General features: G+C 36.6%; 1 protein-coding gene across 10 annotated transcripts in view; it reads left to right on the plus strand.

Moving 5' to 3' along the window:
• DOP1A (DOP1 leucine zipper like protein A) overlaps nt 1–24,902 on the plus strand; it is a 68,374-nt gene that overhangs the window by 24,916 nt on the left and 18,556 nt on the right. For 6 of the 10 annotated variants that reach the window (XM_075747591.1, XM_075747594.1, XM_075747585.1 and 3 more), the window contains exons 9-22: nt 164–272; nt 1,886–2,006; nt 2,747–2,866; nt 5,898–6,012; nt 6,462–6,491; nt 6,884–7,117; nt 10,319–10,943; nt 13,940–14,214; nt 14,877–15,033; nt 18,769–18,865; nt 20,158–20,417; nt 21,105–23,112; nt 23,219–23,330; nt 24,309–24,488. In XM_075747591.1, the coding sequence (XP_075603706.1) occupies nt 164–272; nt 1,886–2,006; nt 2,747–2,866; nt 5,898–6,012; nt 6,462–6,491; nt 6,884–7,117; nt 10,319–10,943; nt 13,940–14,214; nt 14,877–15,033; nt 18,769–18,865; nt 20,158–20,417; nt 21,105–23,112; nt 23,219–23,330; nt 24,309–24,488 (4,443 nt within the window). Of the gene's footprint in view, nt 1–163; nt 273–1,885; nt 2,007–2,746; nt 2,867–5,897; nt 6,013–6,461; nt 6,492–6,883; nt 7,118–10,318; nt 10,944–13,939; nt 14,215–14,876; nt 15,034–18,764; nt 18,866–20,157; nt 20,418–21,104; nt 23,113–23,218; nt 23,331–24,308; nt 24,489–24,902 lie in introns of all 10 variants that reach the window. The other 4 variants (XM_075747589.1, XM_075747590.1, XM_075747588.1 and 1 more) reach the window with 3 other exon arrangements.

Consider the following 24,902-nt stretch of genomic DNA (forward strand, 5'->3'; position numbering starts at 1 on the left):
GAGAGAGTACTTAAGCATGGAGAGAATGAGCTGCTATGACATGAAACAGTGGTCTCCACTGCTGAGAATTTCCCCTTTATATGCAGCTTTTATTTCATGTTTCTTTCAAAAACTGTTTTCTGGTGTTGTTTTTGTTTTCCTGATACACTTTTGCTCTTTGTAGGCAATGGTTGGAATATTACAAGTTAACGGGCTTGGAGAAGAAAGCACATTAATGCAAGACTTAAAGCCTTTTCGAATTCTTATCAGTTTGCTGGATAAGCCTGAACTAGGTAATTTTCATACTACTTGTAGTCTTTAACTTGTTTTACATCGTTTTGGTTTGAGAATTTTTCTCTTTTGTTGGTCAAATTGAAAAAGCTGTATTCTTAGTACTGGCAGGTTAGCTAGATTTCTTCCAAGCTAATAATTTAATGTATTAATTAGATTTACCTTTTACAAAATGCAGTTTCATCTACTTTCAACACAGGAAATAATAAGTTAAAGTCAGAGAGAGAACTGACGGCATGTGGGAAGAAATGCAGATTGGATTTTTTCCATTTCTTTAATCAAGTAGTGATTTTCACTATTTTAAATCTCAGCTGTTGCCTTTAGGAATATTCTGCTCTTTCTTCTAATATACACATAGAGATGAGAGGTATTAACAAGAAAACAATTTTATTTTCTCCAGAATTTATCCAGAGGAAGCAAGTATTTTTTTGGTTGTGTGGGTGGTTTGCTTGGGGTTTTTTTTGTTTAATTTTTCATTCCACTGTTTAAAGTATTTAAATGCACTTCTTAGCAAGTGAGTGCAGAAGACTATGGGACAAAAGTAGATGAGGCAAAAGTATTTACAATTAAGTGTTGGATATCTTGCCTTTTTCTTTGGAATAACAATTTTGGAGGTGACTGAAAAAATGAAAATAATTTTTGAAGTCTGTCCTAAGCGAAAAATACAACAATTAGAGACTACAACTTGAAAGGAAGTGGTTAAGACAGACTGCAAAGAACAAAATACCTTACAAGAATTTGTCGTCCTCTTGGTAATTTGTGATTTCTGGGGGTCAGTTTAAAATTTCAGAGGCAATGTATACGTTAAGATTTCATGAAGTAAGCAGAGCTCTGAGGATTCTTTCAGCAAACTGAAATGGAAGAAAGTAGTAGGATTTCTGCTTAACTCAGTGAGCATACTCTCAGTGAAGGCAGCTCAATGAGGCTAGGAGAAAGCATGAAAAAGTAAAGGCTGTTTCAAACAGGATCATTTTGTGCGCTCCTTTCAAAATCAGTTGCGTGTTTTTCTTTTTCAAACTTGAGATTTAACTCAAATCTGAAGGAGGTGTTATTTCAAAAGGTATCCTGCGGACTCTGTCAGGAATTAAAGAAAACACGCCTCAAATAAAAAGGAAGGAAGATGCTCCAGTATTTTACCTTGTATTTGCCTTTAAATATTTGAGTATATTTTCCATATGATAACAGCATGAGCTAGCTTATGGGTGGTATTTGAAACTGTTTGGTTGAAAGCTACTTTTGACAAGGAATCCATGTAGTCCCATTTACCTGTTACTGAGCTGAGCTAATAATCCTTCAAAGAGAGTGTGTACGCTTGAACGTGGGCTCTACTGATGTGACTGCATAGCTTTTGAACTAGGTGTGTTTGTATCCAGCCGTCACTGTACACACATTATATGGGAGAACTCTGTGCTTTGCATACTCCCAGACATTATAAATGCCTGTGTACTTCTGGAATGAAAAAACACTTCTGAAGTTGAGGTAGTTTATGAAATTAAACAGAAGGAATTTTATGGTTTCAGTGCCCAAAGCTAGCCAACGATTTGGATGGTTTTCAGATGTGGACTGTTAGTGGTGCTATAATGCGTAAGACCGTGATGCTGCTATTTCTCCCTAGGCCCTGCCATCCTAGAGGATGTATTGATTGAAGTGTTTCGAACACTATATACACAGTGCAAAGCAGAACTGGAGCTTCAGGCAGAACCTTCTTTCAACAAAGAGCACACACAGCTAAGCAGGTGAATGAGTATAATATATATTATTTAATAGAAAATACCTTTTTGTTGCCAAAACCATGACTGTGAAGCCTGTGGGACTGTGACCTGATTTCTTCATGATACAGGATCCATTGACATTAATTGCAATTTCTGTGTTCAATGCAAAGGTCTGAAGAGCCATGGCTTTTTCTTTTTTTAAAATATTTATCATACATTTTATTTTTTTATCCGTGACAAAAGTGCTTGCTTGCTACAGCTGGAAGTTAGTATGTCAATAGTATAGATTAGTTGCAGCATTCTTTATAGCTGTGATCTTAAAAAAAACCAAAAAAAACACAAAAACCACGGGGGACTGATGAGCTTTCTTGTAGAGTAAAAATGAAGAGTGCTACAAGGTAGCCAGAGAGGGAGATAAAAAAGAGTTTCAAGATTTGACTATTTTAGAAGGTGGAGAGAAGAGGGAAGTTCAAAGCTGGGAGTGAGAAACAACTGTAGGAATGATCATGGGAAAACAGATCTATTAGAAATGTGTTAGAAGGCAAACGCTAAAGAAAGGGTAGAGAAGAAACCTAGCAACTATAAGATATTGATAGGAAGTGCCTTCCACTATAGTGAGCTCTAGTGCAACAGCCACTGTAGGGATGAGGGGAGGACAATTTGCCAGTGTTAACTGGCAGTGGGTAAACTCGTGGTGATACATGTGCAGTTACATAACTGAGAAATGAAGTGTAATATAAAATGTTCTTTTTATCTTCTTACAGCAAACTGAGAGAAAACAAGAAAACAGCAGAATTGATTAAAACTGCCAATCTTCTCTTTAATTCCTTTGAGCCTTATTATATGTGGGATTATATTGCTCGTTGGTTTGAAGAATGTTGTAGGTAGGTTATAATACTTAATCTCTGTATGTGTAAAGTTGAAGTTGACTTTTGTTTTAAAGCTTTTTTGCCTCAAAGAAGTTAGTCTAATGTGATTATTTAGTCTGTAAGTCTTTTTCATTCCCATCCCTTTAACTTTGATCTTTTGGCCCATTTCAACCAAATGTGGTTGGTGGTCTCAGCAACGTGAATACTCACAAACTCAGTGTCTGGGTAAAATCAAGAGACAGAATAGTACCTCTGCTGAAGGGAGGACTCCAGAATGATCTCAAAGCTCATTTGTTTTGTTCTGTCTGTCCAGTACAGGATTCCTCACTGGGTGTCTAGCAAACCCATCAGCTTTACCAGGAGTGATTTGTGGAATGTGTTAACTTTCGCCCTGCTCTTTTAGGGGCGAAAAAGTGTGGGAGTCCTATATGTGGCAAGGAAGGCTATAGGAGGGAACATAGTAAAGAAGGGAGAACTGAAAATATTAATGGGAGGGAGGGCAACCAAGGGACCACAGGAGAGCGGGGGTTGTTGCTGTGGCAAGGGATAGATGATACAGGGGTTTCAAATGCAATTTGTAGAAATATTTTTTTCATTGTTTGTGGAATAGCTCAATAATGTATCAAGGTATTTGGACAGCCAACAGTGTGCTGTCATAAGTAAGGAAAATTGTGTCTTGGGCTGCCTTAGGGGGAGTGTGGTCAAGTTGGTGAAAGGAAGTTATTTTTCCTTTCACTTAGTGTTCCTAAGGTCACATGGAGTGTCCAGCTTTGGACACCCCGCTTCAGGAGGAGTGTTGAGAAACTGAAGAGGCTCTAGTGCAAAGCATTTGACACTGTCCCGCACGACATCCTTGTCTCTAAATGGGAGAGACATGGATTTGATGGATGGACCACTCGGTGGATAAGGAATTGGCTGGATGGTCGCACTCAAAGAGTGGTGATCAATGGCTCAATGTCTAAGTGGAGATCAGTGATGAGTGGCATTCCTCAGGGGTTGGTACTGGGACCGGCACTGTTTAACATCTTTGTCAGCGACATGGACAGTGGGATCGAGTGCACCTTCAGCAAGTTTACCGATGACACCAAGCTGTGTGGTGTGGTCGACACACTGGAGGGAAGGGATGCCATCCAGAGGGACTTTGACAGGTTTGAGAGGTGAGCCCTCTCAAACAGCAAGTGTTGGCTCAAGGGTTCAGGTTGGACTTTCAGAAGAGCTTTGCTAGGAACATAGTGCAGCAGTGGAACATGTTACCCAGGAAGGCTGTGGAGCTTCGCTGGGAGATTTCCAGGACTCTGCTAGACAAAACTGTGGATGAATTTATCTAGCGTTGTTAGCAGTCCCGCTCAGCATGAGAGATTGGACTAGATGAAATCCCTTCCAACATGTCTGTGACTTAATTTTTGTGTATTTAACTGAATTGCTAAAGGTAAAGCAGTCTACAACCAACTAACAAGCAGGTGAGAATTTCTTTACATAGAAGTAGATGTTACTGTAAGCTTGGACACCAAGATTGCCTTATTAATAAATAAATGGAATCTGGAGAACGTTTTTTGCTTTTTTTTTTCCCTACATGAGCCGCTGTGTTATGTAAGTTATTGTCTTTCTATTTAAAAAGATAATGCCATTAAGTGAAAACATAACCAGTTGATTTTAAAACATGAATTTGTAAGTTATCTTTATATCATCTAGTCTGATTGCTAAATCACAGTTATTACTTTTAAAGTGATTTAGATTTCCCTCTGAATTTGTCTTAGGCTTTTTCTTATGATTTTCCCCCACTAAAAATTAAAAATAGGATTTCTTGTATGTAGTGTTTTCTCCTGTCTAAGTATTGCTCACTGCTATCAAGCCTTCTCTCAAAGCTGTTTTTGATAAGGGGCTCAGTGAGTTGAATTCCAGTCATCTTTTATGAGGTATTACAGTTGAACAAATCTGTGAGTAATTTATGAGATGGTAGATCTTTCTGGGTAGCAGCACAGAATATGAAAAAGAGTTTGTGTTATGACTTACACAAAGGGACCATTTCACTGAACTGTAAGACAGGCTGCTAATTTTATGAAGAGAATTACTTGTTAGAGAGATACAGTAACCCAATGGAGGTGTGGGTTAAGTAGAGAGCTACTTTTCAAATGTAGGTTACTGACAGAATGCAATTTAATTACAATTTTTTAAAATATTTTTAAAATCTTCTGTTTCAGACCTGGTTCCTGTAACACTTCTATTATTTCAAATAAATCCTTTTTTCAGTCCTGGCATCTATGTTCATGAACCCTTCCAAAACAGAGGGAAAGGATTAACATAACTAACTGTTGCAGAAAATGTGAGACTGCCCTCACCACCACCACCCCTCCCAGCAGAATAAATGAATTAGAGAAACAAAATATTATTATTTTGTTCATATCTGCATATTGTCAGATTGCAACATGATTTCATGGGGCATTTGTGCTCCATCTTCCTTCTCTCAGCGATAGTATTTACCAGATTATGAATTCTTGTCAATAGCAAAACAATGCGGTCAGCTGAAGTCAAAGTGGACATCTAGAAGAGCTTGTTTTGTTTTCCTCTTGCACAGCTTAATGCTTCATAGGCCTCTTATTTCACTTTTGGTTGTCTTTATCTCAAGTGCTTAATGCCTTGTGGTTAGATCTCTTCAAAATTACTGTGCTCCCAGTAACGTTATCCCTTAATTCTATTCTTGGTGCCCATGCTCATACTAGTAAATATTGCTGTATATGGTGGAGTCACAAATGCAATTTTCTGTAGTCTGAATTTCCTTATTTTATAAATGAAGCCTGGTTTACACTGAAAGGCTGGTTGCTGCTTTTTCTGAAAGCATGCAGTGGGGCCAAATGAGCTACTTAACAGTAAAATGAGAGATTGCTTATTTGTTTATAGGGATTATCTCTGATATTTTTATAATTATTTTGTGATATAATTATCTCACAAAGCTGATGTGTACAGCTTTGCATTAAGTTACAGAAACACGGTCAATGAAAGGGGGAGAAGGAGGGAAATATCATGAAACCCTGTTTGAATTTTGCAGGAGAACATTACATGCCAGACTTCAAACTGGGCCTGGAGGTGGTTGTGAACAATCAGAGTTACCTCTGACAAATTTCTGCTTGTTAGTGGATTTTTTGTTGGATATAGTTTCTTTGGTAAGAATTATTTTATTTGTTGCTAATAGTGGGATTCTGTGTGTTTATAGCCTACAGAAATACTGTATCTGCTTTATTAATTGTTTTCTCTGCAAATATATTGCCATAAATTGGTGGACACCTTTAGAGGAAGTTTTGGTTTCATTGTATAATTCTTGATAGACTGGTTGGATATAACCAAAGTGTTTTTATGATGCTTATACCTGAAAAGTTTTGTCTGTCCTGGATCTTTTTTTTTTTTCTCTAAAACTACACTGTATTTATTACAAGTATAGTCTTTGTAGTTTGATATGCTGGTTTAGATGTGAAGCTTTCTTTTAAGGCTCTTCTAAATGTCATGCTAAGATGTATCTTGTTTTTCTGTTGGCATTGTTTGATGTAGCAAATACTGTTGGAACTGTTTTTTCTATACCTGTCTTTCCTCAATTCTTTGCTTTCTCATTTCAAAGCCTACTAGAAGTATGAGAGTGCTGTGTCAGGTATGGCAATCGGCCTGTTTTCCCTTTAGTTCTTAATATCTTGTTTATCTTTCGTTCTTAAACTTTTATATTAAGGTTATTAAAATAATAGTAGTAGCATTCTTTAGCCTTATTGTTATGTTTTGTAATGTGTTGTGTAATGAACAAGATGTAAAATTCTGAAAAAGAGCTAAATCTATTTCTATTTGTTGGTTACTCAACTGTAAAGTTAATTTTTTTTAAGTAAAGCATGTATTTCTTATTCTTGGATATTAAGATATTAATTTTTCTTTTTCTGTGTTTCATATGTTTAGAACACAGTTAAGCAAATGATAGGTACCACTGTTATAGAAGATAACTCTCAGGGTGGAATTTGGTATTGTAGTTAATGAGTTTTACTATTACTTTGTTAGGAGACTTACATTGAAATACAGACAGAACACTTGCCTCAGCTGTTGCTCAGGATGATTTCTGCATTGACGAGCCATCTTCATACTTTGCACTTGTCGGAGCTTACTGATTCTCTCAGACTCTGCTCGAAGATCCTTAGTAAAGTTCAACCTCCGTTGCTATCTGCTGGTACAGATGGTATCCTGCAGCTTCCTAGTGGACACAGCAGCTCCATCAAGGAATGGGAAAATAAAAAGGTAGCTGATGATGTTTTGCAGCATCTTGGAAAAATACTTTTTGTGTGGAAAGGAAAAGTGGACTTTCAAAGTCTGTGCTGAACCACCTACAAGTCTTTGATTAGATGTAGTTTAATGTACAACAATACATGTGAAACTTAGATCATCAAAAGAAATTACAGTTGTGCACTTCATTGTGGTAAAAGGCCTTGATTCTTAAGGGGTTTTATCTACATTTAATATTATACGTGTATAAATCACTTCAGAATCAGGGCCTAAGAATAAACTAATCAACTAAGGTTTGGAGTTGTAATGTGCTTCAGGAGTCTGATCATGTAGAATAACTGGACTAAAAAGAATTCTCCATTTTGGTTACCTGTCAGACATATGTAAATTCTCTCACTCAATTTATGTGCATCAGATTAATACCCATCAGTTATTTTACTGTCACTCTTAAGTTCTTAGAATCACTTAAAGAAACAGAAGCAGCAAACCAGCCAGCAGCTCTTTCTCTTTTAACATTGTCTAGTTTGGTCTACGCAACCCTGGCTCTGTAAGGTATGTTAAGTGACATGCCCTGAAATCCTTGTTCTCCAACTGAGGAAACTAGAGGAACATTGTAGAATAACTTAGATTTAAAGTGACATTTACAGGTCACTGCTCCAATCAGGGCTGATTTCAAAGTTGGATTCTACTTTAAAGCTAGATCAGGTCACTCAGGATCATATCCGGCTTAGTTTTTAATATCTCCAAGGATGAAGATTCCACAGTTTCTCTGTACAGCTTGTTTGTTTGCACTGTGTTGTTTAATCAGAATTTCCATTGTTCCAGCTTGTGTTTGCCTCTTGTTCTTTCACTGTGGATTTCTGAGCATGCCTCCATCTTTTCAACTACCTAATGGGAAGTCACAGACAGCAATAAAGATACCTTCTCCCCCTCCACAACTCTTAAGACTGAACAAATCCAACTCTCCGAGCTTTCCCTCTTTGCCAGGTGCTTCTGTGGTGGCCCTCCACTGGACTTCCTCAGTGCATGAGTGTTTGTTTTCTACTAAAGAGTGCAAACCTGGACACAGTATTCCAGATGTGGTCTTAAAAGTGCCGAGCAGAGGGTATTAATCGCTTCCCTCAACTTGCTGGCTATACTTTTGCTAATTTGGTCCTGTATGTGGTTGGCCTTCTTCACCAGAAGGGTCAGCTCCTGGCTCATCTTATCCATTAGGACTCCACCATCTTTTATGCAGGATCCTATCTTTATTCTTTCTAGCCAGCTGATACCTACCTACTTTTTGTTCTTTTGCTTGGTTGGGGTTTTTTTGTTTGTTTTGTTGTTTGTTGTTGTGGTGTGGGTTTTGGGTTTTTTTTTTAAATAAAGCCTTTTTTTGATTGAATGATGTTGCCCTTTGAACCTTCAGCAGCCTTTTTCTTCAAATTACAACTGACTCAGATGTGGCCATGGCTTCTGTTAAGAGATAGGGTGAAATTAATTACCGTGTTTCTGATCTCTTTTACATTATATTTTATAAGACAAAGTTACCTGTTATGCCTTTGTAAGCTTTTTAGTATGTATTAACACAGGAGACAGTGAAAGCTATCTCAAATTTTCATTCTTACTCCATCTCTGGTAAAGAGACATTATATGTTGTCTCTGGTTTTATTTATTCATGAAAAAGTTATACAGATTTTTAGATTATACTCAAATTCTGTATGTAAGACTATTAGTGATTAGGATGTCAGACAGCAAGACAACTTCTGGGCCTGTTAGATCTTAGGCATCATCTGCCATTGCTGGCAAGATAGCTAGATGAGAAGTATGTGGGCATGTTCTTTATCTGCATTTACTCCCACTGATCCGTGCACTTCTGTTTAAGTTGTTTCCGTATGCATGTCACATTCTCACCAGGTAGCAGAGCCTATGCTACCAGTTACCAACAAGACTACAGGGGGCTTAGAGCAGCCCGGAAAGCTGCCATGAGTTCTTATTGAGTAGAAATCATTCATCAGATTTCTGCATATTCTGAATGGATGAGGAATTAAGGCACACAGTGAGTCATGAAGAACTGTTGTTACCAGAGCAACCCTTCTTTCTTGTTTCTAGGAGATGATTTTTTTCTTTCTAGTTGCAAAGGGTTAGTAGTTTTAAAATGAAAGTTTATTTCTTTTTTTTTTTTTATAATTATAACTTTGTATTTGAAAGAAATCCCCAACTTCCAAATCTCAGGATTAGTGTGTAAAAAGAAAGATGCTAGATAGTTAAAATTGTACCATGTATGCATCTATGAATTAAGATTCTGTCCACATTTAATAGACAGTTTCTTAAGTCAAAGAGCATAAATTTTATTGAGAAATTGAGCTGGCTTTATTAGTATAAATGTGGAAGTGTGAAAAATGTTTATGAAAGACTTTATTCTTCATTTACAGCTCCACAGTTCACTTTTTTTAAGTTTTGACAACTTACAGTTGTAATGTTAAATGACATTGATCCTGCCTTCCTAATGAGACAAAACTTTAATAGTTGTGGTGTTTCTAACAGTAGAATATCTAGACAGTTATTAGGTTAAAATAATTTAACATCTAATGTGATTATTTACTTCTACAGTGGGAACTTCAAAAGTGTGATCAGAGAAGTGTATACTTTTTCCTGCTCTCTCAAGTCTTCCCATTCTTCTTGGCTGACATCTCCTTTGCCTACAGGCATTTTTTACTCCTTTATGACTGCGGCAGTTTCTGATTAACAGATAAATATCTTGCCCTTTTGTAGAACATGCTAAAATCTAAGATATTAAAAGAATCTTGCTAGCTAAAGTGACCATAAGCAATGTAGTTCAATGTCCTGCTTCCTGCTGGAAGTGAGGGGTTTTCTTTGATGTATGAATATTTTGATTTATGATGTTGTATAAACTAATAATACCTATGTCTATGCATTTCAGCATTCTTTTATAAAAGATAGACATGATCATAATATGAAGAAAATGTTAAAAGCAAATTTAAAGTATTTTACTTGATGAACACTGTTTGGTTTTGGGTTTTTTTTTTATAGTTACCTTGGTCTGGCAAGCTTACTGAAACACCAAACATCACTTTGCATAAAATGTTTTTATATAAATAGATTTAAAACTGTGGAATAAAATTGTTGCTTTCAAATGGAGAAGCAAATAAGTATTTTCTCGCTAGGACCTAAATAACTCATTTTGAGCAATCATTAAACTTTTATCTCCGTCAGGTGCCATCAGTTTCACTTGAAAATCCTAATGATGTGTTTGAAGATGGTGAAAATCCTCCAAGCAGTCGATCATCAGAAAGTGGATTCACTGAGTTTGTACAATACCAGGCAGATACAACTGATGACATTGATAGAGCACTGAATGAAGGTCACGGTGCACCTGGCATTCCTATTATTGGTAGCACATCCTCTGAGACTGAGACAGCATCTACTGTGGGGTCTGAGGAAACCATTGTACAGCCTCCTTCCGTAATGACACAGGGGACAGCAACTCGAAGTGGGAAAACGATCCAAAAGACTGCAATGCAGTGCTGTTTGGAGTATGTCCAGCAGTTTTTAACCCGATTTATCAACCTGTATATCATTCAGAGTAATTCCTTGTCTCAGCCCTTAGGGGCAGAGCTTCCAGTAGACCCCTCTAGAGAGCAAGGACAGAACGCAAAATGGGACAGAGAATCACAAGCTGATGCTAAGGTGAAGAAAACAAACAAGAAAAAAACACTGAAAGAATACCTTCCTGCCTTTATTGCTGCTTGTCAGCTGTATCTTGAATGTTCAAGCTTTCCCGTTTACATTGCTGAAGGAAACCGTACTTCGGAATTACATCCTGGGAAGCCTGAAGTTGGTAAGCTGCACTCTTCTTTGTCCTTTGCTTTTAAATTTATTTAAAACAAATATTTAAGTAATAGTATTCATTACAATATGTTGCTGTTTGCTGTTCCTCTCAGAAATGTGAGTTTCCTTCTGTATCAATTGGTTTGCTTTTTGCAAATTAACTATTTTCTCATAGATTTTAAGAATATTGCTGGCATGGGATTTGACACTAATTAATATTGGGGTGATAAATATAAATTATGCAAACTGAAGCCTGAGAGTAGAATCTAGATTTTTCAGATGTTCCTCTTTACCATATGGATTCCCGATGTTTTCTTTGTCATATTTTGTAATAGCCACAGCTGATATAAAGTATGTTTTTTAGCTTCATTTTAGCAATTTTTGGATTGATGTGCATGTTGATCACTTTGTGCAATACATGGAAATTATAAGCTTCTGTCCAATAAAAATCATACCAGATAAGAAATTAATTTTACTTTGCTCCTATTAAAGGAGCAGTTCTTGCAAACAATTCTTCTAGCTACAGTTGCATTAGAAAACAAAATAAAAATGGTGAGTTTTATGAAGTGTGAATACATTTGTCACAGATAGGCGAACACATTCAGCTACAGATACAGAAATGTGATTAAAATGTTGACCATTCTGGGTTACTGTAAAATGTGACATTTTAGATGTACAATCCTTTTTATAGTTTGTAAAATCTTCAATTTACAGTTCTAATTTTGGTTCCACTTCTGGTCTATAGCTTGAGAATTGCTGCCTTAAAATGGTATCATGATGGATATGCTTGGAGCATGTAAGAAATAGTTACAATAATTTTGGCTACTGTCACAGTTGTCTTTTGAGCATTTATTTTTTTCTAGGAAACTTCATGGCTGCAGTTTTTTGTTCTTATCCACAACTTTCAAAATCTATTAAAGGCTAAGTGATGGGCACTGCTTGGAGATGAATAGTTTTTTGGCTTTTGGAAACAAGCACGTTAATTTAACATGACTCCTTGTCCTATTCCTCTAGTCTTTAAGAACATGTTGTGTATGTCTTCATTATTCAGCCAGCAGCAGAGCATATCTTTCACTCTGTGAGATCCAAGCATATCAAATATTTGTCAGCTGAAGGCAACTTGGTTACACCTGTTTGTTTTTTAAGGCTATTGCAATGCTAAAGGGGTGCTACCTTTTGTAAAAGATCTAGCACAGTATATTTGTGCGATAGCATGACCCTGAAAAACATGACTTTTATTTTTTTCCAAACACGAGCAAGCTACAAATGTTGTGGCAGAAGACCAAAAATATTTTAAAAATAAGCTGTTTGCTTATTACTTTTCCGTGGATGTAGCACTTTTGGTTATTGCTGCCCAGTAAACTCTAAAGCAGAAAGCCTTTAGAGCTTGAGTAGTATGTGCCTCGTCTGAAGGCAGCGATTCTGGGAATACTTTTCACTTTGTTAAATGTCTTGGATTTGCATTGCTCGTTCATCATCTGAACCTTCCCATTTGTGATGTTGTGTTTGCAGTCTATTAAATGGTATGACTTTGAGGAATAAGCATAAATTTTAGCGAGAAGGATTTTGTCTCAGTTGTAAACGTCTGTTGTACAGAATGACAGGGCAGATGGGAATAGTGATGGGTCTGGGGCTACATAGCTGTCCCAGGAGTCCTGCTTCTCCTAACAGAGAATGTTGGTGGAACAGAGAATGGAGAATGGGAGAAGTTAGTTGCCATAATTCACACACCAGCCTTTTCTTCATCTATTGATATGTTTTTCTACTGCAGAAGAGACTGTTTTTATTGAAGGGTTGCTAAATTTGGAACATGTTTTTGGTGGGTTGCATTAGTGATGTGACCCAATTGCCTTTAATCAAGTGAGAGTCATCAGTCTGTTTATTGGAAGGAGCCAAATTAGTCTGATATTGATAGAACATAATTGTGCTTAAATTTTACTGCATGCTTAATTTCTCAGATAAATGCATGCTATTTTGAATTGAAGAAATGTAAAAGGGAACTGAGTCAAGCTCAGAATAATGGTTATGTCTGTAAACTCTAGACCATTATGTGGAATTGTTAGGTACATTTAGGCCCCCATTTACATTTCAGAATTAACTATTATGGATATAAATCACAAATTGCATCTTCCTTCTTAATTCTAAATAGATGCTGTATTTCTGCCTATTAAATAACACTTGTGTCTGATTCTAGAAGCGTTTGCCTCTTTTAAGAACACAATCAAAAAAGTCCTTTTGAAGCTTTAAGAAAAATTACTTTGGCACCTCTTAAAAGGGTGTATTGTTCACTTGGAGACTTCACTGTGAACTTCAGAGAATGACACTTGCATTATCAGTCCAGCATATGATATTAAGTGAGGGGATGGTAAGAAGGGGAAGACAACTGCCTACAGTGAAAGCAGAGTATTATCTAATAGGATCAAGTTGCTGCCACCCAAAACATCAATTTTCACAGATACTTTTACTTTTAAAGTGTTGCCAGGAAAATATCTTTTTTTTTTTTGTCAGTTTAAACTTAGTTTATATACATAAATAATATTTGTAAATAATTCTGTATGTAGAAATATTATAATATCAATATATTATATTATTCCAGACTAACCAACTGCAATGTTAGGACTTGATTGCTGGTCAAGAATTTCCTGAAAGAGGAAAGTGAGTGAAAGGATGTGCAAACTACTAAAATTCCAGTTTTGTCTAAAACATGAAATTGTGTGGATGCAATTCTGTAAAATTTATTTTTCTCTTCCTTGTTCAAATTTTCCTATTTTGGTTACTAAATGTTTGAAGTGACACAGTATTGCATTCTTAATTAGAGTATTTTAAAGATGGAGATACATCAAGAAGTATCTTTCTCCTGCATACATTTTCCTAAACCTATACAACAGGCAGGTTGAAATATGAAAGATAAAGGGCAATTAAACATGTGGTTATGAGATATAAGAGGAGAATTTCATAACATTTAAAACTGTTCAATGAATGTATCATCTGTGATTTTTATTTCAGACTGTGAACAAGTACAGCCTCCACTGTGGCTACAGACTTTAATGAATGCTTGCAAGCAGGCAAGCGATTTCAGTGTTCAGGGTGTTACTATTTCCCTTGTGATGGACTTGGTTGGATTGACTCAATCTGTTGCTCTCGTCACTGGAGAAAATCTGAACAGTGTGGAAACTGCTCAGCCTCTTAGCCCTAACCAGGGAAGAGTGGCTGTAGTCATCAGACCTCCTCTTACTCCAGGCAATCTGAGATATATGGCTGAAAAGACAGATTTCTTCAAGGTACAATGCAGTATCTCCTTGTTTTCTTTAGACTTCTTTTCCTGATGAAGACTGACAGGCTTGACCACTTTACCATCCTTGGTGTGGTAAACCAAAGTTTGTTGCTGAGTATTTTGATAACAGTTGTAAGCTGTGTTAGGCTCTAAATGAAAATACATAATAAGTTTTCCCACTGATTGTCTTACTGACTGCTTGGGCGAAAATCTTTGTTTGGATGAATATTTTTAAAATATAAATAAACCTGATTGAATAGCATCATTAATTAGCAAAGGTGTGAAACCAAGATGTGCATAATGTAGGACTCTTGTAAACCACACTCTCTGGATTTGTGTAATTTATGTAAGAAACCATTTACAAAAGATAATCAGCAGCAGGTATATTATGTTGTTAATCATATTTTAATGAAAATTTATTTCTGGAGATGCCTGTGAGTTCTGATTCCTAACAGGATTTTTTTATGTAGTAAGCTATTGCAGTGTTTCAAACAGTTCCTTATGTTCATACAAACAAAAAAGAACAATTTTTGTAGATTGCTTGTTGGTCATATGGTGTTATCAGATGTAATGTCTTCCATCGTTGCATAGAGCTCAACGTAGTTTAGGGCAAAACAAGGCATATATTCATTCACTTGTCTCTTGCAACTTTTATTTTCATGTACAAAGCATATAGCTTTAACTCTTTGGGACCAGTTGGGTGATGGAACTCCTCAGCATCATCAGAAGAGCGTGGAGCTCTTCTATCAGCTGCACAACCTCGTTCCATCTTCTAGCATTTGTGAAGATGTTATTAGTCAGCAGCTGACTCACAGAGACAAGGCAAGTTGTTCATATATTTACTAAAATATGACTGAAGTATATAACTGTATATAACTTTAGAAATATATTTAGAAAAAGGACTTGGTGCCTCAGAGGAGGGCATAACTTCAATATTGAAAAAAATGTTGCCTTACGTTGATTGTTTCAAACATTAAGTATACTTGCATGCAGAACAACAGATTTGTCCACCTTCTGACACTGCCACCCTCTTTCCTGTATTCCCACTCACAAGAAACCTTCACCTAATGTCTGTAATAGTTGAGCCCTGTTTTCATGACATCTTGGTGTTTCACAAACCCATCAAAAGCGTTTGTAATGGTAGTAATTGACTATAGATCCCATTCCAGTTGTCCTAACCACTCTTTTTTACCTGTACAGCCCCATCAAATTTAAGCACTTGTTATTGTCATTGCCATGTCTCTGTTGCCTTTCTTGATAGTGGGGTTGGATTGCTTCTTTAAGAGTCACATGTAGTCCTCTTCATCTTTGTATCCTTTTGCTTTCTCTTTTTCTCCTCTCTCTCAGCTGAGGTGTCCTTACTGCCTTTCTCTTTGTGTCACCACCTTCTTTTTACAGTCTGAGATCTGTTTTCAATTCCTTTCCCCTTCTGTGAGACACATCCTTATGAGTCTGCTGCATTTGATATTATTAATTTGCTGCTTCAGCCTTAATTCCCTTTCTCTTTTAAGCAGCAGCAGTGAATTGTTGGGTTTTTTTTTTTCTTTCTGGCCATTTTTATATATTATCTGAATCTGGTTCTTTTTGTAAGAGTTAATGTAAATATAAGACAAAAGAGCAGCCTGTAATTAATGAGACTTTATTTTATTTCCAGCTCCCAAGAGCTGTGCTACATATTTCTGAGCTCCTTCTTCTGACATTTGGTTAATTATTTCCAGCTAAAGTGTTTCTGTGAGATTCCTTTCCCCTATTGGGAAGTGGAGGAACTGCAATAACTAGATAGTTTTGATGAAGAGACTTCTGTACAATTCCTCGCCAATCTCCTGCGGCCCTTCTCTAGTTACTTGTCCTTTAAAGATTTGAATTCTGACTTTCTGCTGTGTTTACCAGTTCTAGAGGGCAACTAATACACTTCTCTAACAGTAATCGCCAGTTTTCTGGGCATCTGTGTCTTTGTGGGAGGAGTGCTTGCCTACTCTGCTCTGACTGCCGCGGCAGCTGGGCTGTGAGTTGTCTGTGCATCTCTTTGCAATATGCCACTGAGGCTACTGTTTTCTTTAAGGTCTTTACTTTCCATCTGTGTCTCATGTCAGAAGCCATGGACTATAATTTGAGCAGAACCTCTCCAGTGATCAGAGAGCTGCTTCTTTGCCTCTGATAACACTGTTTGGTTTCTAGTTATTACTTTGTCACTTGTCCTGTTTCCTGTTCTGCTACCACTGGTTATAATGTTTGCTCATGACCCAGCTTGGTGGATTTCTCCAATTCTTTATTGCTGCTCAAAGGTCTCTTATCTCATTGGTGGCTGTTTTTTAGAAGTCGTCTTGGTTATCCTATTGATTACTTCTGGTTTGCTATCTGTTTAGCTAATGCAAGTAAAGTAGTAGTTTCAAAATCTTTTGAAGCTGGCAGATATTCAGATTGATTGGCAAATGGTATTTCTTTTAGGTCTGTTATGAGCCTCCATATTTTCGTGCTAGATAAAGGGGGCTTTTCAGCATTCAGCAACATATTTATGTAGGAGACTATCTCTTATCAAAAGTTATGCTCTGCTTCCCAATATACGTGCTTAGCTTTTACAATTGTTAGTAGGAGTTCTACTTGTCATGACAGGTACTCTTATCTTTTTTTTTTTTTTCTTTTCTCCTCATCTAGAAATCTGTTTCAGCTAGAGGCTGTTAATTTGACATTTGGGTTGAGGCCTTTGTAATGCTTTAAATTTCAGATACGTGAACTGTTTTCACAGCCTCAGCAGAACGGATGATAGGGAATTACTTGCTTATGCGTTCTGGCAACTCATAGTTGTGTGACTTGAGAAGCAGTTCCATTTTTACCTTTCTACCAGAGACTAACTAGGTCAACAGAAGTGAATCTGAACCAGTCTGTCAATCACAGCAATTCACAGCTTGGCATATTGATAAAACTGCTGCTGATTTATAGTTTCACTTACTAGGCTGGTCTGTGAACTGCTGTGACTGTGGATGTGGCACTCGCTCATTTCTGCCAACCTTATTGTGAAAACAGTAATTTCTTACATCTTCCCAGCATGGATTGCAAGGGCTTACATGGAGTCATCTCTGTGTGTTTGAGAATTGGTATTTTTACTCTTTTATTCAGCAGATGTTAGTGAATTGGTTTGTGTAAATGTATATATTTTGCAGCAGTGTTATGTTTTATGGTTTGTTTTTTTTTTCCTCTGAGAAGCATATTTTTTCTAAATAAATGTGATGTTTGCTTTACTGTCCAGAATGCTGCTTTTTCTCATTTGGTGGTTGTTTTTTCTTTTGGTTTTTTGTTTGATGTGATCTGTCTTGTGTCCTTTCTGTGATTTTCAGTTTTTATAGCTTTTACCTAAAATTTTCATTATTGTGGCAGATATTGGTTCTATTAGCTATTGCAAAGCTGCTTAAGCTGTATGTTGTAAACTAAGTCTGGAAGAATGCCAGGTTGTCACAGTGGTATTAACGGCTTTTAGTTTGGCCTTATTTTGATTGGAGGTAAAGACACCCGTTCATTCCCTATATGTATATATTTTAAGAACAAACAAGTGAAAATGTTCATCCTCTTGTCTCTGTTTATCATCTAGTAATTTAGTTTAAGCCCTGATTGGATATGAAAGTAATTTTGATGGTTTATTCAGTACAACCATCCTCATTGTTGTGTTTGGTTTGTTCACCCCTACAACTGCTTAGTAGCTTCCTTGTCTCTTGGGTAAAGCTGTTTTTAATACATGGGTACATGTATTTGTATCATAGCATTGCATTTACTATTGTTTACAGCCTTGCTGGATTAACTCTTTGCCTTGATCAGCCACAGAAAAGAGATAAAGGTGTAAAAATTGTTACGTTAATACCATTTTCACCATTAAATATTCTGCATATCATTACTAGTCATTAGAAGTCCTTTGGGCAGCAAGCATGTCCTATTTGTCCAAATAAAACTCATTAGGTTCCAGAACTAAATTTCTCATGTTAGTGATGAACTCTATCTACATCATATCTAGCTACAAAATTCTTATGTCTCTTTCTAGCCATCTTATTTTCATTCCCTCATTTCCATGGATGCTATGTTTAATCCCATAATTCCAGACACTATCTCTAAAATTTTCTCTTCTTTCTCTGCCTCTTCTCTCTGCCTCTGTATGCTTGAGTTTTCATATTGAAAAGCTTGCATGTTTCTTCCTGCTCTCTCTTATGATCTCTTCTAGTGCCTCAATAGATATAGATAAACTCACTGTAAAGAGAGATATGCAACTTGTGAGGGTAAAATATTGTTCAAGTTATTGTATTAAGTATTTAAAACTTTTTCAAGCTAAACTTTGAAACTAAGGCAGCCGAGCTCAAGATGAGGGAGAATCCTTTCATGCTACTAAATACCTCGCAGATGCCTGTTGTTGCCTATTACTGTTTTTAATGTTAGAAAATAGGATTTGAATGCCTAGTCAAAATGTTAATTTTAATAATTTCACTATATCTTTTAAGATGCTGTATACCTTTTTTTTTTTTAAATCCAGCTCTGTTGTATTCTGACAGATCTAACTTATAATTTGGTCCACAGAAAGTAAGAATGGAAGCTCATGCAAAGTTTGCAGTGTTATGGCATCTCACCCGTGACCTTCATATTAACAAGTCGTCTTCCTTTGGCCGTACCTTTGACAGGTTGGTGACTGCAAGTATGATTCAGTTGAAATAATTTTGGTTCAAAATCTTTAACTACTTTATACTGGCAGTATAAAGTGCTTAGAATTTATAGAACTACGGTGTAACTGTGAGAGCAAGGAAGGAGAACAAGAACTTCATTTGTTAGACAAAAATGTTTTCAAAGTGATGATTATGTAAGCTGTAAATTTTTCTGGTAGCTGTAAAGATGAGGGCAGGAATGGTCACATGATTCCATGACTATCACTGTGGTTGAAATGTTTGTGTATATTGACTGTAGTATCTGAGTTCTTGCTGTGCTTTGGTAAAAACAAAAGCAGGAGAGACAAGTCAACCCACAAGTGAATTATATGAAAATGGAAAATAACAGTAAAGCTAAGAAAACTTAAGAACAAAATTGCAAGTAAGCACTAAGATATCAAAAGGTTTTTTTAATCTGTGTGTTTTATGTAAGATGCCACTTACGGCAAGGAGCAGAGGATTTCTGGTTTGCATTCTGGTGTCAGACTACCTTCTTAGAAAAAACTGAATGATCCAGACACTGAACTAGTCTGGTCTTCCTCAGCTAGCACAAATGTTGTGGAAAAGTGTTTACTTAAATTTCTTAGTGTAGGAAACATAGTTATAGGAAGTAGAGTAAAAGTTGTTATTTCTTTGGCTTGATACTGTCACTTGTTGCAGAAGCGGTGATAAATTCTGTACATACCACTAAGAGCTTATGAATGTGTACTACTGAAGGATGTAAAACAGTTGGTAAAATACAGTGTCAAATACATACATTGTTTTTCCCCAAGTCTGGAAAGGATTCTAAAGGCTAAAACTATTAAAAGAAGAAAATAATGACAGTAGGAAGTGCTGAATTTTCATGTATATTTCTCTTTGTTCTTGAAGAAAAGATCTTTGAATAAATTTTCTTCCCTTTTCCATGTATCTGTGTGAATTGGCTTTTAAAGTTTTATGTTTTTGTACGGCGCTAGCACTCAGTAGGCAACCAAAGCTTGTTAGCTAGTAGCTGTACAAATACTTGAACTGACTATACAACTGCTATTATTAGAGCAACTATCTTACCTGACTTTATTACTAGCTCTTCCTGGCCATTTCTTCATTAGGCTAGACTAAAATATAAAACTTCAGGTTGCAAAGTTTAGGTTCCAAAGAAAATACTGTTTTATATGGAGAAGACACTGAAGTATGTACTGACATAATGAAATTTATCATATATCAGATTAAAAGGAGATTATTCTGTGAGTAGTGTAGAATTTGTGCTAGGCTAATTCTTCTTACTTTCCTAGATCTTTGTTTATCATGCTGGACAGCCTTAATAGCTTGGATGGTTCTACATGGTCAGTGGGACAAGCCTGGTTAAATCAAGTGCTTCAAAGACATGATATTGCAAGGGTTCTTGAACCTTTGCTTCTACTGCTTCTCCATCCAAAAACTCAGCGAGTTTCTGTTCAGCGAGTACAGGCTGAATGTTACTGGACTAAATCTCCCTATCACCCTGAAGAAGAAAATGAAAAGCACTTTATGCAGAAGTTTAGCTGTGCTGATGGTATGTACACAAGAAGACTGTAGGAAGTTCCTTATTTAATTTCTTTATTATTTACATGCAACATTAAAAATGGAGTAGAAATTTTTGAGGGTAACTCACAAAACAAAATGCTGGAATAGCTACCGCTTATATGTGCATTTGTGCATGTTTTTTCCAATTCAAGTTTGGGTGTCCAAAGTATTGTTGAAGTTTTATTGTTCTCAGATTAAGATGATATGCAAGTATTTTAATGCAGAGCATTTTCTTATGTCTTACTGAACTTCAGTAGAACTTAAGAATATGACTTGAAGCTTAACCAAGAAATGAAATGCTTTTATGAATTAGGACCACTGATGTGGGGCTACCTGAAAACATACCGATAAGGTTTGAAGGTGTTTGCATGTATTGTCTAATTTTAGTAACATACTAATAATTCTTTGTTTATGAAAACACAAGCAGATAAGACTGCATAAGGTTTCATGGGAGAATTCTGTTGTTTTGCTAAGGTCTGCTGCTAAAATAATCTTTCTTTGGTTATGTGAATGTGTGTCACTTGCATATTAACATTATTTACTTTTTGCTGTGAAGTGGAAAGACACTATTTATCATGCCTTTATAATTTGAAGTCTCGATAATAGTTTAAATTCTAAATTCTTATTCTGAAGAACAAAATATTATGTGTATAAATTTTTTTGTGTTTTCTTTAAGCATTTTCCCATGTGCCTGCAAGCCAAGGACAACTTGTTATACCTAAAGAAGGCAATGAAAAACAACTTGCTATGGATGAAATGGAGAACTTCAGCCTGACTGTCAACCCTCTGAGTGACAGGCTTTCCTTGTTAAGTACCAGCAGTGAGACCATACCGATGGTTGTGTCTGATTTTGACCTTCCTGATCATCAAGTTGAAATACTGCAGAGTTCTGACTCTGGCTGTTCTCAGTCATCTACAGGAGACAACATCAGTTATGAAGTGGAGACAGAAAGCTTGAGTGCTCAAGATAGCTCTCAGACTCTGAGAGAAGACTCACCTGATGAAATTGTGCAGCAAGTGGTTACAGATCTTATATGCAAAGTTGTAAGTGATCTCGGAGAAGAGGTTGAACCAGTTAAACATAATCTACACTCTGAGGATACTTCATGTAAATTCAGTCCTTTGGATAACTCTGTAGAGGTGACGAAAAATGAAGATCAAAATATTCAAAGTAGCCAGAGTAGTTTGCTTAGTAATGACAGCTCCCAATTGCTGTCGGCCTCAACTGAGACTGGACTTGAGAGCTTAAGAGATGAAATTTCAAGAAATAACTCTTCACCCTGTATTGCAGAAAGCCAGCAATCCTTCTCTGATCTCACTCTTGCTTCCACTGAATCAAAGTCCAGAAAGCGAAGCCACAGTAGTATTCAGTTCAGCTTTAAAGGAAAGCTACCAGAAAAAATGTCAGAAAAAGAAACAATTGTTAAAGAGGCTGGTAAGCAGCCAGGTGCAAAACCTAAGGTGAAAATAGCCAAAAAGAAAGATGAAGAGAAGAAGAAAGCACAAACAGAAAAGCTTAAGCAAACAAACGTCTTCTTTAGTGATGGTCTTGATTTAGAAAACTGGTACAGCTGTGGAGAAGGAGAAATTTCAGAAATAGAAAGTGATGTGGGGTCCCCAGGAATGCGCAAATCTCCCAACTTTAATATCCATCCATTGTACCAACACGTGCTGCTTTATCTCCAGCTGTATGACTCTTCAAGGACATTGTATGCTTTTTCTGCAATTAAAGCAATTCTGAAGACAAATCCTTCAGCTTTTGTAAGTGCTATCTCCACTACCAGTGTCAACAATGCATACACTCCTCAGCTTTCTTTGCTCCAGAATCTTCTAGCCAGGCATCGAATATCTGTTATGGGCAAGGATTTCTACAGTCACATCCCAGTTGATTCTAACCACAATTTTCGGAGCTCTATGTACATAGAAATTCTTATCTCCTTGTGTTTATACTATATGCGGAGCCACTATCCAACTCACGTTAAAGTAACCTCACAAGATCTACTAGGAAACCGTAATATGCAAATGATGAGTATAGAAATTCTGACACTTCTCTTTGCTGAATTGGCAAAAGTGATAGAAAGCTCTGCAAAGGGCTTTCCTAGTTTTATTTCAGACATGTTGTCCAAGTGCAAGGTTCAGAAAGTGATCCTGCATTGCCTGCTATCTTCTATCTTCAGTGCACAGAAATGGCACAGTGAGAAAATGGCTGGAAAAAACATAGTGGCTGTAGAAGAAGGTTTCTCTGAAGACAGCCTTATAAATTTTTCTGAAGATGAGTTTGACAATGGTAGTACCCTGCAGTCACAGCTTTTAAAAGTACTTCAACGACTGATTGTGCTGGAACATAGAGTAATGACAGTGCCTGAGGAAAATGAAACGGGCTTTGACTTTGTCATAACGGACTTGGAGCACCTTGGTCCCCAGCAGCCAATGACTTCTCTTCAGTATTTACATTCCCAGCCAATAACCTGCCAAGGCATGTTTCTCTGCGCAGTGATACGAGCTTTACACCAGCATTGTGCCTGTAAAATGCATCCCCAGTGGATTGGCCTTATCACTTCTACGTTGCCTTACATGGGAAAAGTTCTTCAAAGGGTGGTGGTTTCAGTGACTCTTCAACTCTGCAGGAACTTGGATAATTTAATTCAGCAGTATAAATATGAAACAGGATTATCTGATAATAGGTATGTCTATGTAGAGGTGTATAATCTCTTTGAGCAGATGTGACTGTGTTGAATTGCCTTACAACCAGATTAACCTGTTTTTAAAAAAATTATTCTCTTATTTTAGGCCTCTCTGGATGGCATCAGTCACTCCCCCGGATATGGTTCTTACTTTATTAGAAGGGATCACAACAATAATTCATTACTGCCTCCTGGATCCATCTACGCAGTATCATCAGGTAAACTTATCTGGGTGTCTGAGAGGTTCCCATGCAGTACATGTCAAATTAAGGACGGTGATTATATTAGCAGATACAAACATCTGAGTGGGGAAAAATACCAAATATATTGTCTTAGCTATACGTATGGTTTTTTTATTGATAACATGCACCTCTCAAACAGAAAAACAATTTTCTACTAATTATTCTATTAAGATAATAGTCTTAGACTTTGGGGTTTTTGTTTTGGTTTTTTTGGTTTTGGGGGGCTTTTTGTTACCCTGAACTAACTAAAGTAGGAATTCCTTAACTTAGACCTTCAAAATGCCACTTTTTAGAGCTGGCTTTGTTTTGTGGAACTTTCCAGACCGATGCCTATCCTGTTACTTTCTGGCTGGACTGTGCTCATCTTGCAATATGTCAAAACATTCTCTTTCTGCTCCTTCTGTATATTCATAATTTGTCTTTTTAGTCAAGCAATGGTTTTAGGTCTGATATTGTGAGCATAGTCTCTGTTAAGAATTTGGCCCAGATTCTGCAAGAAAACGTTTGTCCCGCTCTCTCTGCAATCTTGGTTTTGCCTTTTTATTGTTGTTATTCTTATACCCCTTTGCTTTCCATTCATTTAAAAGTAACTGAAAAGTCTTTGTCTGTATAAGTAAATAATTTTGCCTAGAGTATTAGTTACACTTAAAATTCCAAAATAATTGTTTTGCAAAGGTATAGGCAGATGATACAGAATTGATTGCTGTAGACGTGAGACCTCACGTGTTCAGAATACATTTGATGTTGTACAACTGAGTCAAAAGATTCTTTAACTATTATTTTTAATAGACTCAAAGCCTGTTCATACTATAAAAAATATTGAAAAACTGTTTTAAAAACGTGTTTAAGTTGAAAGCTTCCATGTCTGTTAAGTCTCAATTTAAACTATTTTACTTATGCTATTTATGTAGATATTTAATGCTTTTCCTTCTCTCTCCTGTTCAAATCCACTAGCTTTTGGTTAATGTAGATCAGAAGCACTTGATTGAAGCACGCAATGGGATCCTATCTATCTTGCATATGATCATGTCTTCTGTGACTTTGCTGTGGAGCATCCTTCACCTTGCAGATTCTTCAGAGAAAACTACTGCTGCTGCTGCATCCATTACCACTATTAATCTTGGGTCAACAAAGGTCAGAATATCAGGGATAATACTGTTTAAGTTGTTCGTTAATACCTTTGTCAAACTAAATCCAATTCCATTCCCTTGAATGTAAATTTGAGTTTTAATACCTTTGTCCTCATCTACTTACCCACCCCATAAACAAGGCTTTTATAAATGGGTATTGAATTTGCTTTTAAACTTGAGTGTATTAATTCAAGATGTCTTGCCTCTTTGCTTTCTACAAAGAAAATGAAAAAGTTCTGAAAAAATGTAAGCCACCCTTTTATGCCTCAAAAGATATAAAATATTAATGTAAAATCTTAAGAAGAGAGAACTCCCTTCTTAAAACATCTAGTACTCAGACACTTACGAACCAGTGCCTTTATTCATTCAATTCCCGTACAGTGATGTCACTGTGCACTGGGAAATGTCATAGCAAATA

This window comes from Balearica regulorum, chromosome 3 (assembly GCF_011004875.1).
Source record: "Balearica regulorum gibbericeps isolate bBalReg1 chromosome 3, bBalReg1.pri, whole genome shotgun sequence".
NCBI classification, from domain to species: Eukaryota; Metazoa; Chordata; class Aves; order Gruiformes; family Gruidae; genus Balearica; species Balearica regulorum.